We start from the raw sequence: 19419 nt of genomic DNA on the forward strand, positions 1-19419 counted from the left end.
TTCTGTTCTCAGAATGCCAGTCACAGCTCTGCAGCTCATAGTTATTGCATAAGAGCAGTCCCTCTCCAAGGTCACTTGTTTTTGCCCTTTCTTCTTTTCTATTATTGAATTGGAAAAAAAGCAATATAATCCACGACTGTGACTTTCCCTGCAACACTGCATCTTCATGTCCATATAATACAGGTGCAAATGCATTATCAACACGTCCATTTAGCATATTGTAACCTGCAATAACTGTCCCCGTATCTACCAGGTAATCTTTATTTACCTATTTGAGGGGAGTTCTTGAAATTATGGCATAGATAGATACATATAGATATGAGATAGGTGTGAGACGGATAGATAGGTGTGAGACGGATAGATAGATGTGAGACAGATAGATACATAGATCTATAGATACAGATAGATATAAACAGAAATATTTTATATATCCATCTATATATAGACATGTACAGTCAGGTGCATAAATATTGGGACATTGACAGAATTTTCAGATTTTGGCCTCTATTCACCACCACTATGGCTTTGAAATGAAACAAACAAGATGTGCTTTAACTGCAGACTTTCAGATTTAATTTGAGGGTAATTACATCCAAATCAGGTGAACTGTGTAGGAATTACAACAGTTTCTATATGTGCCTCCCACTTTTTAAGGGGCCAAAAGTAATGGGACTATCAACTCAAAAGCTATTTCATGGACAGGTGTGGGCTATTCCCTCGTTATTTCATTATCAATTAAGCAGGTAAAAGGTTTGCAGTTGATTCTAAAGGTGGCCATACATCAGACACCGGATTTTGCGATCCGGCGATGCGATGGGAAGTGCCGGCGTTTCTGGGTGGAAACGCCGACCTCCCATCATCAATGTTCTGCGATCCGTCGCCGGATCACAGACATTTTCCATGTTAAATGTCTGCGATTTGACGATCGCGATAATTTTTTGATCGTGATCGTCAAATCGGGAAATCCAACATGTTGGATTTCTGCGATGCCGGGTTGCAGGATCGCGGCAATCCATCGCAGATGGATGGGGCCCATAAGTGTGACATTTGCATTTAGAATCAGTTGCTGTCGAATCTCAATATGAGATCCAAAGAGCTGTCACTATCAGTGAAGCAAGCCATCATTAGGCTGAAAAATCAAAACAAACCCATCAGAGAGATAGCAAAAACATTAGGTGTGGCCAAATCAACTGTTTGGATCATTCTTAAAAAGAAAGAATGCATCGGAGAGCTCAGCAACACCAAAAGACCCGGAAGACCACGGAAAACAACTGTGGTGGATGACAGAAGAATTATTTCCCTGGTGAAGAAAAACCCCTTCACAACAGTTGGCCAAATCAACAACACTATCCAGGAGGTAGGTGTATATGTGTCAAAGTCAACAATCAAGAGAAGACTTCACAAGAGTAAATATAGAGGGTTCACCACAAGATGTAAACCATTGGTGAGCCTCAAAAACAGGAAGACCAGATTAGAGTTTGCCAAACAACATCTAAAAAAGCCATTACAGTTCTGGAACAACATCCTATGGACAGATGAGACAAAGATCAACTTGCACCAGAGTGATGGGAAGAGAAGAGTATGGAGAAGGAAAGGAACTGCTCATGATCCAAAACATACCACGTCATCAGTGAAGCATGGTGGTGGTAGTGTCATGGCGTTGGCATGTATGGCTGCCAATGGAACTGATTCCCTTGTATTTATTGATGATGTGACTGGTGACAAAAGCAGCAGAATTATTTCTGAAGTGTTTCGGGCAGTATTATATGCTCATATTCAGTCAGATGCTTCAGAACTCATTGGACGGCGCTTCACAGTGCAGATGGACAATGACCCAAAGCATACTGCAAAAGCAACCAAAGAGTTTTTTAAGGCTAAAAAGCGGAATGTTATGCAATGGCCAAGTCAATCCCCTGACCTGAATCCGATTGAGCATGTATTTCACTTGATGAAGACAAAACTGAAGGGAAAATGCCCCAAGAACAAGCAGAAACTGGAGACATTTGCAATAGAGGCCTGGCAGAACATCATCAGGGATGAAACCCAGCGTCTGGTGATGTCTATGCGTTCCAGACTTCAGGCTGTAATTGCCTGCAAAGGATTTGCAACAAAGTATTAAAAAGTGATTTAGGATTGTTTAGTTTGTCCCATTACTTTTGACCCCTTAAAAAGTGGGAGGCACATATAGAAACCGTTGTAATTCCTACACCGTTCACCTGATTTGGATGTAATTACCCTCAAATTAAATCTGAAAGTCTGCAGTTAAAGCACATCTTGTTTGTTTCATGTCAAAGCCATTGTGGTGGTGAATAGAGGCCAAAATATGAAAATTCTGTCAATGTCCCAATATTTATGCACCTGACTTATATATATATAGTGTGTGTGTTTGTATGTGTGTGTTATATACATGCAAATAGTGTTTTTCATTATATACTTGTTTATCTGTTATTCTCATGATGAGAAACTTTGCAAAGGTTAATTCTTCCATATTTCTTAGTGGTTCTACCTTTATCCATGTTTTCCCTTTACTGTATGAATGCATGGTAGTGAAAGTGTTAAGGTCAGTGACTGACACATGAGATTCCATAAACCTGCTTCCTTGGAGCAAGGGGTTAAAGGGCATTCTTGTCTAGCAATGTGCTCCAGCTCAGTGACAGGGGACAGTACTGACCCAGTATATGAGATTATGCAGTGTGTGATAATGTAGTCCTCCTTCCAGTAGAGGGGATTGTTGTAAAGCCATTTGCTCAGTCACCCCTCCTCCCCCTCTCTCTCTCTCTCCCTCACCCCCTCCCCTCCTCCTGTCTTGCAGTCTGACTGCCTGAATAGTTACACTGCTCTTCCTGTTTGGTTAGTCAGTAGTCAGTTAGGAAATATGTCGCTAGTGCAGAGTACAGCTGTTTATAATCCCCATAGCTAGCTCCACGCCCTCTGGCCGTGAGCCTACGTCTCTCTCCTCTCTCCCTCTGTAATGTACTAACAACCTCCCCTCTGATTGGTGTTATATTTGTCTCTCTAATTCTTCCAGCCAATTGAGCCAGAAGAGGAGCTGCTAGTCTGGTACAATGGAGAAGACAACCCTGAGATAGCAGCTGCTATAGAGGAAGAGAGAGCTGCGAGCCACAGGGGCAAGAAGAACTCGCCTAAATCCAGGAGGGGTATGGACCCAGGGACTGAGGTTTGGGGGGGGGGGGGGGATTCGTTTGTCATTGAGTGGGGAAGGGAGGGGGCATGCCTCCATGCTGTGTGTGTGTGTCTGGATGTCGCTGTGACCTTTCCCAGACTGTCTCTTACACATCCCTGTGTCTGAATCATATGATGTGTATGTGCCAGCGCTGCATGTCCTCCCAGCTCTCTCCGTGAGCTCCCTCAGTGGAGCAGCAGCCCCGTGTTTATAAATAGAACGCTGGATGGATACATTGTATCTATTTCTCAGCGGTCCCGTTCGGTGCGTTGGCAACAATGTATCACACTTGACAGTTTGGAGCTTTTGATTTGATTTTCCCTGACGCTGGGGAGTTAGGAGGAAGCTGAAGTTCTTTCTGGGGCGTCAATCCCATGGCTGGGGCTACGATGGAGCTTAAACTGAAGCTCAGACAGTCATGTAGGATGGTGGTGAGAAGGATCACAGTACAGTATTAGTACTATAGCCCTCACTGTGTCTTGTTGCATCCAGTTTGAGTTCCTTACCCAAGTCCCCAAGTATTATTTTTATCACTATGCTTATATTTCTGTGCCCCCTCCAGCCTGTAGCTTTTATGACGGTGCAGCCTGTTAACATCTATATTTAAATTCAAACCTGGCTGTAAACTTTGCAAAGCAACCTGTATATTCTATATGTAGGGAGACTCTTCTGTGTCCTGTAGCCTGGGCAGGGCCTGCTAGGGGAACAAGGAAATGGTGATGTGTAAAGTATTTTGATGTAGTGATGAAAAAAAATGTATTGCTCAACTTGTTTAGGACTGGGAAATCTAATGTGAAATTCTGATTTCACTGGTTGCATGCAAATACTGATATTTTTTATAAAGTGCTTATTATTGAAGTTGAATTATTATGCAGTATTGTTTGATCAGCTGAAGCTTGTGAACGGATTTGATCAAAGTAGCAGGCCTGCAATGCAGCTTTTCTTGTATGGTGATCGCATAGCTCTGGTCTTACATATAAGGGAGGTTGTCTGTGACTGAAACAAGCATGGAATGTGCATCTTGGAACTGTCATTTTTTCCAAGTGACTGTTCCTCCTTGTAATGTAATTTGTGTTTCTGGGAGAAAGCCAGAAAGTGTCTTAGTGGCCGTTACAGACTTACACTTAGGAGTTTTCGGTGTCGGATGAATCCCAATACTTTTGCAGTGCGAGTCATTTAACTGATCTCGGCGTACATATTTTTAATGCTTTTTCTGCATTATTCACATAAAATATATATTTGTGTGGGTGTATTTCATAACCATGACTACATTTATATAATACAGTTCATTTATTTGAAGGGAAGCAGCAATTTTTTACAGTTACTGGTTATTTACTTGCTAGGGTTAAGTCAACTACGTTATGTTTGTATTTATGTGAGCACAATTTTAAATCGTTGTCAAGCTAGCAGCCTATGTGCCAAACCTATGGCTTTTTAGAGGCTTTTCATTATAGATCTATTAATTTATGACCACCCTATTACACAGCACTGTATATAGAACATGTCATCATTTTACATCCGTCCTTGCCCCATTGGAGCACACAGCCTAAATTCCCTACCACACATACAGACTAGTGACTATATTGGACAGCAGTCAGCTCACCTATAGTATGTTTTTGGGGGTCAAGTGGAATGTTCATGCAAGCTCCATACAAATAGTGCCCTGGTCGGAACAAAAGCCTGACTCTGTAGCTTTAAGCCATCAATGCTAACCACTATGCCACCATGGTGTCCCTTCAGCATCTCTGAGGAACACTGAACACACAATTGTTTCCAAAATATTTGGACAAACAATTTTTTTTTTCATGAAGCCCACCTCATGAAAAACCAGGATAGATCCTGTATCAATATGTGGCTTTTGTCATGTTTACCTTATTTAATTAGTGTACTGGCGACAGAAAAGTTCTGCTCCTATACTAAATGGATGGTAACATTAACAAATATGTCAGGTGTCTAACTTTAATGAACGTCTTGAATTGTATAAGGCTGCCTGCTTTATTCTAAATAGATTCCATTTGGAGATAATTATTGACATGTTTTAGTCATAATAACAAAATATTTATTGTGAAATAACAATCCACCAGCACTATAAACATGTACTGTTAGTTAAATACCAATAAAGGGAAACAATGAAGTTTTCTTTAATTTATGACTTTTTCCCAACTACCCACAGTGGGGTCTTAAGTGTCTCGGTTAACGCAACGGTCTTCTTTTATCTTTTGCTACTAAAACCCAAGTTGCAGCTGTATGTTGCTACTTGTATACAGGAGGAATGTTTTACCTTTTTTTTTTTTTCCCTTATACGGATACATCATTTTCTGAGCAAGATGGGGTTGACAAAGTCCTTAGGTGTTGAAATAAAAAAGTGTCACTTACATTTTTATTATTTTTTTTGTTATTTTTATTTCTTGGGTGTTTTAGAACGCCTTTCTCCCCAATAAGGGAAGCCCCGCAGTTAGATGAAGGCGTTTACTTGCTACACGGAGAGCAATGCTGAGTTTAACGTCATCACTGCTGCAGCTGCTCAGGATGACTGAGCTATACCTTCTCTACAGTGTCACTAACTGGGTTTCGAAACGCTGCACTTTACTGCTTGGATGATAACATTGCTCTAAATACCTGTGTGATCCTAGTCTAAGCTCGTCCCAAGAGACTTTAACCAAGTGGTTTCCAAACTCTGTCCTTAAGGAACCCTAAAGGTCCAGATTTTAAGGCTATCCATGCTTGAAACAGGTGACTTAATTAGTATCTCATTATTTTGATTTAATCATCCATGCTCAGTTATGGATATTCTTAAAACCTGGGTTGTTAGAGTGCCTTATGGACTGAGGCACTCATTCAGAGGCGGTCGCAAGAAGCTGAATGAGGGCGGCCGCTTCTTTCTTTTTTTTTTTTTTTTAGTGCGGCCTCCTGGTCGCTAGCTAAGCTGTGGGTTACCACCCACAGCTTAGCGTCCGGCCAGGGTGATGGTCGCGATGGTCAAGGCCATCGCCACTATCAGGGCTTGCGACGAGACCCTAAGGTTGGGTCTCGGCAACCGCAAGCCCCAGGGAGCTTCCTGCTCTGATCGAGCAGGAAGCTCCCCACTGACATCACTGATTATGTCAGTGCGGCCGCCCCCAAACGGCAGGCGTTCCTTAAGGAACGCCTCCGTTTGTGAAACCACCCCGCCTACAAAAAGGGGCGAGCTGTCGATCAACATCGACAGCCGCAACCGGGTCTGAATGAGACCCTGAGTTTGTTAACCACTGCTTTTACTTTTGGTTTGTTTTTTTCAGGGCCATAGGGGTGTGCGCTCTGTGCTGTTGTCCATGACGCAGTGCCTTGGGCCAACACTGCCACTGCCCCACAGCCCCTGCACTTTGCTACTTTGCTACCGTTCGGCCAATAACTGCTGCAGTGGTTGCTCAGGGCATAAAAGGGACGCTCCGGCCAAGCGTCCTGCATCTCTACACTTTCTCCTGCCCGCAGCCCAACCCTCTTACATGATTTCATGTGTTAAGGGGCGGGGGCGGCAAAGGGCGCCGGGAGACCTTGCTCTGGCGCTGTGTTTTTTTAATATTAATGGCTTTACCTGACTATATTATACCATGTAAAATAAAATATTCCAGGAAAGTTTGTTTATTAAGTATCTTTTCTGCTGTTAGACTAATTCTGAGGCACCCCAGACAGACAAAGCCAAGATATAATTAGTTATGAGTTATTTGTACATTCTTCATTTTTTTTCCACTGTAAGAATCGGATTTGTTACACCTCAGTGGGGACTTTGTTTCTCTGTGTTGGCAGGACCCCATGTTTCATTCCAGAGTCAGAAGCTGAGAGGTGATGGATCCAACTCCAGATGTTTTATACGCTTCTAAAAAAAAAATGTAACCCCTCTATCAGTGTTGTCTGATACAGGGGCTTAACTAGGTATTTGAAGGCCCCATAGCCAAGTTTATAAGGGCCCCTATGTACAACCCAAGGGTGAAAAATATATATAACACATGTACCTTTGATAAGGAAGATGGGGCCCCCCTCAACTCTGGGGGCCCATCGCAGCTGCACCCCTTGCACCTACGGTAGTTACGCCCATGGTCTGACACCACCTCAAGGTGTGGGGTTTCTGGGGGCTCGGAGCAAGTAGTTTTTGTTTTCTCAACACCATGTGATTATGATCTTAAATGCTTTATTTTTTAAATCTGCCCGTTCCCTATAAAGCGTAGATGGCAGACATCTCTGATGGGCATCACAGCTCAGGGAACTAGACGGGCAAGTATAATGGCAGGTGTTCTAACTGAGACACCCATAGGGACACCAGATTCTGATAGTTGGATTTGCAACATTAATAGTCTTTTTGTATGAGCCAGCAGTACTGCCTTGAGAAGGCTATACGGCCAGCCGTGCCTATTACATATAGACCAGTGTATTGGGGTCATCAGTTGCTATATTTACTCGTACAGTGATTTTAAAAATCATATTTCTTAAAAAGGCAGCTTTAAAATCAAATATTCTACACGTTCCTAGTGCAAGGGTCCCCTCCTTACTGTTACGTCAGAGAGGCGTGCCCCTCCTCAAATGCAACCTACTGCAGGGGAGTGAGGGAACATATTGGATATATTTAGAGAAGTTTAAGCGCATCAGTTACTAATGTATCTAACTTATGTGATAAATATTTGTTGTAAATAGTGATTGTACTCGCTGTACACGGTGTGATGTGCACCCAGCGATGCGATTCACCTTCCGACGGCTGACAATATCAGGCTGTCCCCACATATGGAGCTATCTGCTGCCCGTCCGCCCGATATGCAGCCCCCCGCTCCCCCCATAGACTAGCATGAGATCATCTGTCGATTCTCCAGATCTCTTGTGCAGACAGAAAGAAAGATCTGGAGGAGCGACGGCTGACCTCACGGGAGCGCGCAGTGGCCGATATCATGACCACACACCGAACGATATAGCTGCGATATCATTCCCATCCATCGCTATATCGCTCCGTGTGTGGGGGAGCCTTAAAGCTGCCTGTAATTCCGAGGCATCTATAAAACAACTGTTTCCAAACCCTCGGTCCTCATGGCCCACTCACAGTCCAGGTACTAAGGGGGTCATTCAGACCCGCTCGCTAGCGGCAGTACGCTCGCAAGCGGGTCTATGTTCCCCCACTGCGCATGCGCGAGACCCGGCGAGCGACGGGCTCTCCATCGCTCCGGGTCTCGCACCAAAGGGGGCATGCTGTCGATGTTGATTGATAGCACGCCCCCTTTGGTGGGCGTGCCGGGGGCATGCCTGCCAGACGGAGGCGTTCCCATGGTCTTGACCATCGCGACCATCATCGTGGACGCTCGCATAAGCTGTGGGTGGTAACCCACAGCTATGCGAGCGTCCATGAGGACGCTCCTTAAACAGGTAGGAGGGCCCTGATTCAGAGCGAGCGCTCTGGTCAGAGCGTTCAGCTCTGAATCAGGCCCTAAGTACGTGTTACTGGCCCTAGTAAGTGCTACTGGCCATCTGGCAAATGCTAGAAGAGCTGACGGGCCAGTCCGTCTGGCAGCCTAGCTGAGCAGCCTAGCCTCCCATCGCTCTGCTTGGCCAGCATGCTTACATGGAGGGTAACATGTGGGCCCCTTTTCCAGTGAACACGCTGTAAGAATGCCTGGCCGATATTTTTTTTTGCCCCAGTCCATTCCTGGTACTAAGGATATCTGTGCATGATCACAGGTGGCTTAATTACCTCAGTCGGTTTGATATACCCACCTGTGCTGAAGCAGGGATATCCCTAATGTCTGGACTGTGAGAGGTCCATGAGGACCACGTTTTGGAGACACTGACCCTACCTAGGCTATCTGGGTTTAAGGCATTTGTACTTCCTGATAACTTCTCTGGTGCCCAGTATAACATAACTACAGAGACTAATATGAGGTGGCCATACATGTATTGACTGACTAATATCGAAACTATTTTACAACAGGATTATCGGCCGCATCTGTGGTTGCAAATCCTCTGTTTATAATATTTTGATGTTGATTGGGACTGTTGGAAAATGTGGTTCTACTACCACACTATATGTACCCCATAAATGTTCAACAAGAGCAAAATACTCGCTGGCAATGTCTGATTACGAGTTCATTATGATTTGTTGGCAATCATAGAGGATGCTGACAGGTACTCCCATGTTGACAAAGTACATGCCAACATGTTCATTATGCCATAAAACCGACACATTAAAATGACGACACCACGCCCTAAAGCGTGTCCATAATTTTGCATTGCCGACATTCTGACTATAATAACCTGTATTGTTGACATTTTAACCATGTCGACATTTTAACAATGTCAGCATGGTACAATTCGACATTGTGGTGTCGACATGACTGTCTTTATAGTCCTTGTCGACCTGTTGACTGTATACCATCTCATATGGCTAAAACGCGTGCATCATTGTACATAGGTCTGGCCGCTTGGCTTATTGTCTGGATATGCTGCTTCATCTTAAATTGAGTATTTTGTTTATTGAAACCGTACTTATATGATGTTTTAAGGTGGAGAGGGTTATGAACATACCATTACATCCATGATCGGTATGGCTACATGCTTGTCTGTTTATGATCCAATGCAAAGAATAGTAGTTTATCAAAAAACGCTTATTTCTTACGCATACTTGCCTGCACTCCCAGAACGGCCAGGGAGGCTCCCGAAAATCAGGTGGCGCTCCGAGCCGCCCGGAAGAGCAGACAAGAACCCCGAAGCCAACCGGCAGCCCTCCCCCTGCAGCTCCCCACTGACTATACCGATGTCCCCCTGCTGTGACGAGTCTGCCAATCTGGCTGTCAGAAATTCGGAAAGTGTATGTTCTTAAGGCTAAATGGATGAAGTGCATGTCGTTGTGCGTTTCCTGACTCTTAGGTGGGAGTAAAGCTTAAAGAGCGAGCCACTGTGCACCTTGGTAAGACCATGCAGCACTGCAGGTGGGGCAGATGTAACCTGTGCAGAGAGATTTCGATTTGGGAGGAGGGTGTCCAAAACTAAAATCTATAATTGCAGTGTAAACATAAACCTGGCCAGCATTTGTGAACTACATGCAGCAGCAGCCAGTATTTACCCTGCATGCAAAGACATACACGTATTTACACCCCTTACATTGCCACAGCTATGCGAGCGTCCAAGAGGCCGCTCCAATGTTAGGTAGGAGGGCCCTGATTCAAAGCGAGCGCTCTGGTCAGAGCGCCCGGCTCTGAATCAGGCCCCATGGCCGAAATGTACTGATAACTGAATAAGAGTGAAGTCCATATGTTTTCAGTAGCCATGGCCTTTATCACTCACAACTTGTCCGTGCATTTTTATTTTGGTTTTTTTCTTTTAATCACTTCCCAGAAATTCCTTCTGTTCATACTTTTATCTTCTGCATAATGCCACGTAGAATGGGAAGTCTGATAGCCCTTCTTATTTCTGCTCCGGAACACAGGTGCTTTGCATATTACTGGTCTCACCAGTGCAGGGTGACAGGCACATTCTGCTGGTAAAGGGTTTATTGCGTAAAGTGTTGGTAAGTTGCCAGGGTTCATCAGAAAATTAGTTTCTCTTTTTGTGAGTAACTTGTTCCTTTTCCTCTTTCAAGTTTCTGGCATTTTTTGCTTTTCAAAGAAAAAGTGATTTTCTTTCTATTTATTCTTTGTGTGAACAAGCTACTAAGTGGGAAGTGTACCAAGCTGTGAATGTGGGCAGTACGCTTGCTAGGTGGTGAAGCGTCTTCCGTCTCCATGTTACATTCACCGCTATTGATTATGTGAATGAAGTCTGGGCAAAGATGTTGTCAATGCACTTGTCTACCAGCCAATCCTGTGCACTGTCTACTATTAAAGTGTGTTTAGTAATACACAGGTTTGTCATTGTGAGGTAGCGTGTTACACACCATGGCGACTGGCTATCATGTCATCCTAAGAGGATCTGCATTGGTGAATACTACGGAGGCTCCACCTATTGCTCTAGTCTTGGTGTTTTTTTCAGTGTTGGTCGCAGTCTCACATGGAGAGTGAGAAGGGCCAGGGAGTGACTTCTGGTCTTCAGCTGGGTGCACACCTGACAACCAGGAGACCCGGTGACGAGGCAATACGATGTAATGATATTATATCACATCACCCTACACACTGCAACATCCATTGTAGGATGGTGTGATATATCGTTACCTGCAGTGGCGTCATTATGGTGGTTCGGGGGTTGTGGAACACACCGGGTGTCACCTTCCGAGGAGGTGACAACAAGATGCCGACTCCTCCCCAGTGACCAGAAGCCCCGCACTGCATTGTGATGTTAATGTGCAGCGTCCGGCTCCCGATCACTGAGGAGGAGCCGGCAGTGTAGGGGAAGTCTCTGGGGGGCAGCCCAGCATCTCCGGAGTACTGGGCAGGCCAACGGAAGGATAAAACCGGGGTGTGCCCTAAGGCCATGCCCCCTTTACGGGCACTCAGAAGGTCTGTTCGCCGCACTGGGTGTTACCGATCCCAGTGCCGCCACTGGTTACATGTCTAATATAACTAAACCGCATCGTCCATGGCATTGTCCCATCTAATGCACACACATCAGGGTACACACTATACAATGGTCATTCCGATCCGCCACGGACGATATATCGTATAGTGTGTACCTAGGCCCTCATTCATACTCGCTCGCAAGCGCCTATGCGCTTGCAAGCGGGTCGATGGTGGGGCACTGCGCACACGCGTGCGCAAGCCCCGGAGTGAGAGACATTCTCTCGCTCCGGGGCTCACTACAAAAGGGGCGGCTGTCGATGTTGATCGACAGCTCGCCCCTTTTGTAGGCGGGGTGGCCGGAAAAACGGAGTGATGTCAGTAGGGAGTGATGTCAGTAGGTAGCTTCCTGCTCTGTTAGAGCAGGAAGCTACCTGGGGCTTGTGGTAGACGAGACCCTACCACAAGGGTCTCGTCGCAAGCCCCGATAGTCACGATGGTCTCGACCATCGCGACCATCACCTGGTCACTCGCTAAAGCTGTGGGTGGTAACCTACAGCTTAGCAAGCGGCCAGGAGGCCACCTTTCAAAGCAAAAGCGGCCGCCCTCATTCAGAGCGAGCGCTCGCTTTTTGCGAGCGGCTCTGAATGAGGGCCCTAGTTTTAGAGCGGTCATTCAGAGATACGCTTCTCTTTCTCAGATTCTGCGGTACTACAGGCTTTCCGTGTGGCTGGACTCTGACCATTCATTGTACACCTCCTTCACAGAGCTCCAGTCTTATGTAATGGTGAAAGGCAGCACAATTACATGGCACAGGAGAAAAAAGGCCTACTCCTCCACCTCTCTCGCTCACACCCTTGCCCTCACCCTGAAAGTAGTCCTGTACTACGCTTTATATATGAAGTTTGAATATGACTGAGTAGCATTTGGCGGCGTAAGATTGTTTTGCTTTTATGGTACTGTTACTGTGTTGCCAGTTGATGTGTAAGGTTGGCATTCTACCTACAGGAGTCTAACATGAAATCGCTCGTCCCCCTTGCAAAACTTACACGATGGGAGGAAGGTGTTCCCTGGTGCATGTATGATGAAGCCCAGAATCCAAGACTTAGTATATATGTGCCAGGTGCCAGGCTTTACAGAGCAGAGCAGGAGTGAGGGTAGTGGATGAAAATACATTGCTAGGTTCTCGCCCACCAGGCCCTATAGTTGATACACCCACTGTGACAGCTACAGTCCCGTCCCTGATGGCTGATATAATTTGGTAGGGTATGCTAATGACGTAGTGACTTTATAGCCCCTTCAGGTATGCTGTGGTACATTATGTTGGTATTATAAGTTGACTGATTAGCTATAATTTTTACCAACATTTGATATTTATTTGGATGCAAGATGAGCAAAAGCATTTGGCTGCAAGCATTATTTACGAGGCCAATTAAGAATACACCTATAGAAAAAGGCAGACTCGCAAAAAAATCTGTTTATTTCATATTTACTTTATTTTAAATAATAAAATAAATATATTTATATGGTACCTTTCAGTCCTCCTCCAATTTCAAAGTGTTTACTCTTGATCTAGAAATCCTCTAATATTTATTATTCTTTGTATAAAGACATTCTTCCAGACTCCTGTTAATACCTTTGATCCGTTTGGATGTTTCTATCACATCGCCCCTGTCCCTTGCATCCTGTTAACTGTACATGTCCAGACTTTTTCATACTCCGCAAAGCACCAGAAACTGAGATTATGTGCAAAAAGCACAAATTAATATTTTTATTATTTCATGGTCTTTTAGGGATATTAAATTTAGAAATATTTTATTAATCCTGTGGCAAGAAAAAAAAAAAAAAAACGTTCCATTTAATGTTTTACCAGAAGGACTGCGACATTAAAGCCTTGTTCACACTCACGTGTGCCTTAGCTGAGATTTGGTTATGGATTTATTTATTTTTTTTTTCTGCATGCACTTTTCATTATCTGCGCTTTTACCAGTACAATCTTTTCTACTGATAGCGCGTGTGAACATGCGAAAAATTAGGACATGCTCTGTTCTAAAATTACACACCGCATTCCCATTTTAGAATGCATTTGGATTAATGGAATCTTTGACTTTTCAGTCCTATTTTTAATCGGTTTTAAAAGGTTCATTAAGAGTCATGTACAGGACAGTAGGTATTCCTTGTTTAGCCGTGTATATAGGGAGCAACTAAAGCCAGTATTTGGGTATGCTGTCAGTATGTGAACATTCACAATGTTGACAGCATAATGTCGATGTTTCAGATGTTGATGTGAACAGAATGCCTGTATTCACAATGTCGACACTGACATAATGGCGACATTGTGAAAGTTGACACAGCATTTTAGAGTTAGGCTGCAATCAGTGTGAGACTTATAGTAAGATTGAATGGAAAAGCTCATTGCCGACTGTCGACATTCAGAACATGTCGACAAAATTTACCAAACTCCTTTCATTTTGTGTATTACAGAGCTAATATACTCCAGATACCTGAAATGGTTTATACTGCAGTAAATGACCAACAGTAAATTTAGGTTAACACCTGGACAATGTATTTATACCTATCATATCTCATTCCATATTGAGGCTCAGTGGTTCTTTTATTCTCTGTACAGTAAGCTGTGTATAATCAAAGCCCACTAAAAGGTGGAACATATGAATTGTATAATACGTCATTGTCTCTCTTTGGGATAATACAATTGTTAAATTGATAATACAATTGTTAAAATATGTTTATTACGGTAATTTCAGGCTAGTGGTTCTTAACAAGTCCTCAGGTATGCCCAACAGGTCATGTTTTCTGGATTTCTTTAATACTGCACAAGTGAGGTAATCTATTTTGCTTGGTCTGTAATTATCCCACCTGTTTCCATAGATAGAAATGCTAAAAACATGACAAGTTGGGTGTACTTGAGGACAGGCGTTCAGAACCACCGTTCTTTACGTAAATGGCTATTAATTTCAGCTGATATAGGCCCAAAAGGACTATACATCCATATCGATAACTGATCTCACACGGGATGTCGTTAATAAAGCTTATCTGTATTCTGCAAGAGCCGGTCAGAGTATTGGGGGACAGGCTGTGACATTCATACTCTGACCGGCTTTTGCAGAATATAGATAAGCTTTGTCCAATGTAAATTTTGATGTGTGGTGTTTGTTGAAAAAAAGTTTTTTAAATACTACACCATGAGTGCACATGTTCTATTTCTACGCATGTGATTTCTAGAATACCGGGCGACTACACACCCTGAGAGGTGGGGGACGAAAGGGGTGAAGTTCTGTTGTTGAGAACGTGGGGACCCTTTTGATGTACCAAGGCTTGTTGAGAAAGTTGATCAATACATGCCTGATATTTGAATTTATATGGTACGCATAATTGTTTTTCATCTTTTGATATATATGTGGTAGGGAATATAGATTGTAAGCTCCACTGGGGCAGGGACTGATGTGAATGGACAAATATTCTCTGTAAAGCGCTGCGAAATGTGTGCGCTATATAAATAACTGGTAAATAAATATCTGTGAACATGTACTGTATTTTAAGTCTTATATCTCTAAGGATAAAGAGAGAGAGGCTGTGGAGGTGGATGGTGTTAGTGGCATGTAGTCATTAGGTTGACAGTAACAATGTCGACATTAAGATTGGGAGTGGGTAGGGTTAGGCTACAGGTTGGAAAGGTTAGGGTTAGGCTACAGGGGGGAGGTTAGGGTTAGGCTACAGGGGGGAGGTTAGGGTTAGGCTATAGGAGGGAGAGGTTAGTGTTAGGCTATAGGAGGGAGAGGTTAGTGTTAGGCTGCAGGAGGGAGAGGTTAGGGTTAAGCTACAGGGAGGAGAGGTTAGTGTTAGGCTACAGGGGGGAGAGGTTAGGGTTGGGCTTCAGAGGGAGAGGTTAGTGTTGGGCTATAGGAGGGAGAGGTTATTGTTAGGCTACAGGGAGGAGAGGTTAGTGCTGGGCTACAGTGAGGAGAGGTTAGTGTTAGGCTACAGGGAGGAGAGGTTAGTGTTAGGCTACAGGGAGGAGAGGTTAGTGTTAGGCTACAGGGAGGAGAGGTTAGTGTTAGGCTACAGGGGGGAGAGGTTAGTGTTAGGCTACAGGGGGGAGAGGTTAGTGTTAGGCTACAGGGGGGGAGAGGTTAGTGTTAGGCTACAGGGGGGAGAGGTTATTGTTAGGCTACAGGGAGGAGAGGTTAGGGTTAGGCTACAGGGGGGAGAGGTTAGGGTTAGGCTACAGGGGGGAGAGGTTAGGGTTAGGCTACAGGGGGGAGAGGTTAGGGTTAGGCTACAGGGGGAGAGGTTAGGGTTAGGCTATAGGGGGTGAGGTTAGGGTTAGGCTACAGGGGGTAAGGTTAGGGTTAGGCTACAGGGGGTGAGGTTAGGGTTAGGCTATGGGGGAGAGATTAGGGTTAGGCTACAGGGGTTAGAGATTAGGGTTAGGCACTAGAGTGATTGGTAGGGATTAGGAATAGGGGGACTTTATTTACTGCTGGGAAGCTGCCACTGCCGCTGGGACCAGGTAAGTGACCGGTGGGCCTCCAGGGGCGATATGTCAATATATTCTATAATGTCAACATTCTCTTGTGAACATTATGAATGTAAACCTATCATATCTATCTCGGTGTTAGCTTCTAGAAAGCCTGCACAAGTCTTGAATGTTAGCCAAGGAGAAAATTAAAACTGAGACCGAGGAACAGTGAAAGGGATGGGGAGTAGGAGAAGCTATTATATAGAGAGACTGAATGGGAGGGTATTAGGATGACATGGATACAGAATCACATAGTGGGGGTTAGTATATGTGAAGGTGTAGGGATATTATAGCTATAGTACATAAAAATTAATATCATAATTCGAGGTACAATAGACAGTATCAGTAAATAATTAGATGATCTGAAATACTGGAATGTGTAAGTAAATTCCATTCAGTATCACCGGGGAACTAGGATCGCTAAGCTGCTCCTGACATTTGTATTGATAAATAGGGTGAAAAACAGATTATTACAGTGATAAAATCTTTATTGCCCACTTACCGTAAATAGGCCAATAAAGAGGAGGTGACACTTGGTGACTATATATTTGTTTGACGTCACCAAATAGCGACATTTATTTACATATTTGCGGATAAGAAATTCCATATCCGTATCTTTTCTAAACTTGTAAGACTGAAGTAGAACATACTAGTATGGAAAACAACAAAGTACTGTTATGTTTATTCCATTCTTTGTGAATATGTTTTTCTTAAATGTTAATGATTGGAACAAAAGAGAGGGAAAAAAAAAATCCCTGTCTAAGGGATAAAAATCCATTTGTGCTATTCCTGTATATTTGTGAGAGTGCGCAAAAACCCAAATGGCACTGACCCTCTCACTGCATCTCAAAGCAGAACTGCTTTTACTTTCATTAACCCACAGGCATAGCCACGGCTGGATAATCCTTTACTATGATCCAATCAGATTCCAGCTATCATTTATCAATCCGTTCTAGTACATGATGGCTAGAACATGATTGGTTGCTATGGGAACACTCCATGTTTCCTGTTGAAATGGTTTAGTAAATCTAGCCCTAAATTTGATGTAGTATACATGTCTGTTCTTATCTTCCTGTCCCCCTGCAGCAAAATGTTCTATGATTTCATGCCTTGTTTACAAAAGCAAGCCCCGCTGATGGTAGATCTCGCCTCGAAAGTAAGATGGAAAACAGGGCTGTGCGAGCGGTGCCTTCGTGCAGGACCTTGGGGGAGGCACTATAGCTGCCCCATGCACCTACAGTGGTGGCCAAAATTGCGGACACTTTTTTAAATTTGAATGTTGTTATTATTATTATTATCCTTTATTTATATGGCGCCACAAGTGTTCCGCAGCGCCTTACATAGAACTAATAAGCGAACAAGAAACTTACAGTACATTACAGTGCAGGACAAGGACACAATTTATAAACATTGCTGCAATAGCGATTAAAGCACTCACAATAAGCAGCCGGGAGTTGGCAGTCATGTGTTGCCCTTATGGGGAGTAAAGAGGAGCACATGAGGGAAGAGGTCCCTGCTCGTGAGAGCTTTTTTCAACTTTGAATGCTTATAAAAACTGTTACACTTCACGCAGTGCAATGATTCATATATCAGATGAAAGGAAATGTAATGCTGAATTCAACACAATAAACAGAGGTCAAATATTTGCATTACCAGGGAAGTTATACAGTGAAAACAACACTTAGAGGGGTATTCAATATGGGAACGAAAAGTCCGTGCTGGACTTTTCGCTCCACATCGGAGCTTTTCCTGGGATAAAGTATCGGGGGGGCGCCCGCTTTATTCCCATATTCAATTCAAAAGCTACGAAAACGGGAGCTGGCGAAATAGGATCGGCAAAAAAAATCGTGATTTACCTGGAATAAATTGTTGGACCCCCCTAAAGCTGTCAAAACATGGGGGATCACTATGGGTACCCCTGTTTTAGCCTGCAAATGAAAGTCAGGGTTTTAAATAGCCGCGGCAGGTGTTTTTTTTTTCCAACATTGAAGAAGTGATGCAGAAGAGCACTTAGGTTATTTTTTTCATTTTTTTTAAGTGTCCCATCAAATTTGGGGTACATGAAAATGGGTACTAGCATATTTTTATGTCCCTAAAGTAACTTTTAAAAAATTCTGCAAAAATGCACCTGCCGCTAATAGCCTATTCTAGAAAACACCTGCCGCGTACTTGCAGAATAGCCCTGAACCTATTTCGCTATTTTTAAACACTTTTTTTTCCTTTTTTTTTTTTTTTTTTTCATCCCAATTTTTAAATGATTTTTTTGGGGTGTCCCTAATTTTTTTTTTATTTTTTTTTTTACTTTTTTTGACAGTTTATTTTTAAATGACATTCCCAGGGTTGCAGGCTATTTTTTTAAGCCTGCACCCCTAAACCCCAATTCTGCACTTTTTTTCGCCACCTATTCAGGGGTGAAAAGTTATCCCCGTTTTTTTCAAAGACTTTTCGAACCTGCGAAATGACGTCATTCCGAAAATTTTGCTCCAAATTGGATACCCCTGTTAGGGTGAAAATCCCTGTGTACTTATGATGTTACTGTCCTATCAGTATATCGTTGGGTATCCTTTATTTTTCAAGACAGCAGCACAGCGATGTAGCATTGAGCCAACCAATGTTTGGAGCTCTTCCTTCTGTATTATATGGTGCCATGAGACAATTATAGCCTCAATTAATTGTCTTTTATTGGATGGACGCCTCGGATGTACCAGTTTTTTCTAACGGAGCCACAAATGTTCTATGTGGTTCAGGTCTGGGCTGTTTCATGGCCGTCCCAGCACCTGTATGTCATTCTCCGTGAACCACTGTTTGCATATCCGTGCAGTGTGGCAGGGAGCTGAATCCTGCTGGAGAAAAAATGGGGCATTATCTGGAAAAAGATCCCTGATAGAAGGTAGAAGTTTTGGTTGTAGGATGGTGTCAATGTACTTTCTGCTCTTCAGTGTGCCATCTATGACATAATGGCGGCCTACAGCATCTACTGTCATACATGCCCAGATCATAACACTTTTAGGATTCTTTGTTGTCACTTGAATGGAATGTGGATGTACCTCTTCCCTGATGTGACGTCTCACATATTTTCTCCCATCACTACCAAATATCAATATCTTGGTTTCGTCACTCCATGTCACTTGTTTCCACTGACCTTCTGTCCATGCAATGTGTTTTTTTGCCAACTATATTAGTTTCTGCCGTTGCTTTTTATTCACCAATGGCTTTTTTTCGGGGAATCGTACCTTTTAGGCCAACTTCCG

At 43.6% G+C, this 19419-nt stretch overlaps 1 protein-coding gene across 2 annotated transcripts in view; it reads left to right on the forward strand.

Moving 5' to 3' along the window:
• Nucleotides 1-19419, forward strand: part of PRDM2 (PR/SET domain 2) — a 128976-nt gene that overhangs the window by 67828 nt on the left and 41729 nt on the right. The window contains exon 6 of one of the 2 annotated variants that reach the window (XM_088455768.1): nucleotides 3029-3158. In XM_088455768.1, the coding sequence (XP_088311894.1) occupies nucleotides 3029-3158 (130 nt within the window). Of the gene's footprint in view, nucleotides 1-3028; nucleotides 3159-3259; nucleotides 3616-19419 lie in introns of those variants that run through there. The other variant, XM_088455769.1, reaches the window with a different exon arrangement.

The sequence above is a fragment of the Taudactylus pleione genome, unplaced genomic scaffold, assembly GCF_031769625.1.
Source record: "Taudactylus pleione unplaced genomic scaffold, aTauple2 ptg000671l, whole genome shotgun sequence".
Classification (NCBI taxonomy): domain Eukaryota; kingdom Metazoa; phylum Chordata; class Amphibia; order Anura; family Myobatrachidae; genus Taudactylus; species Taudactylus pleione.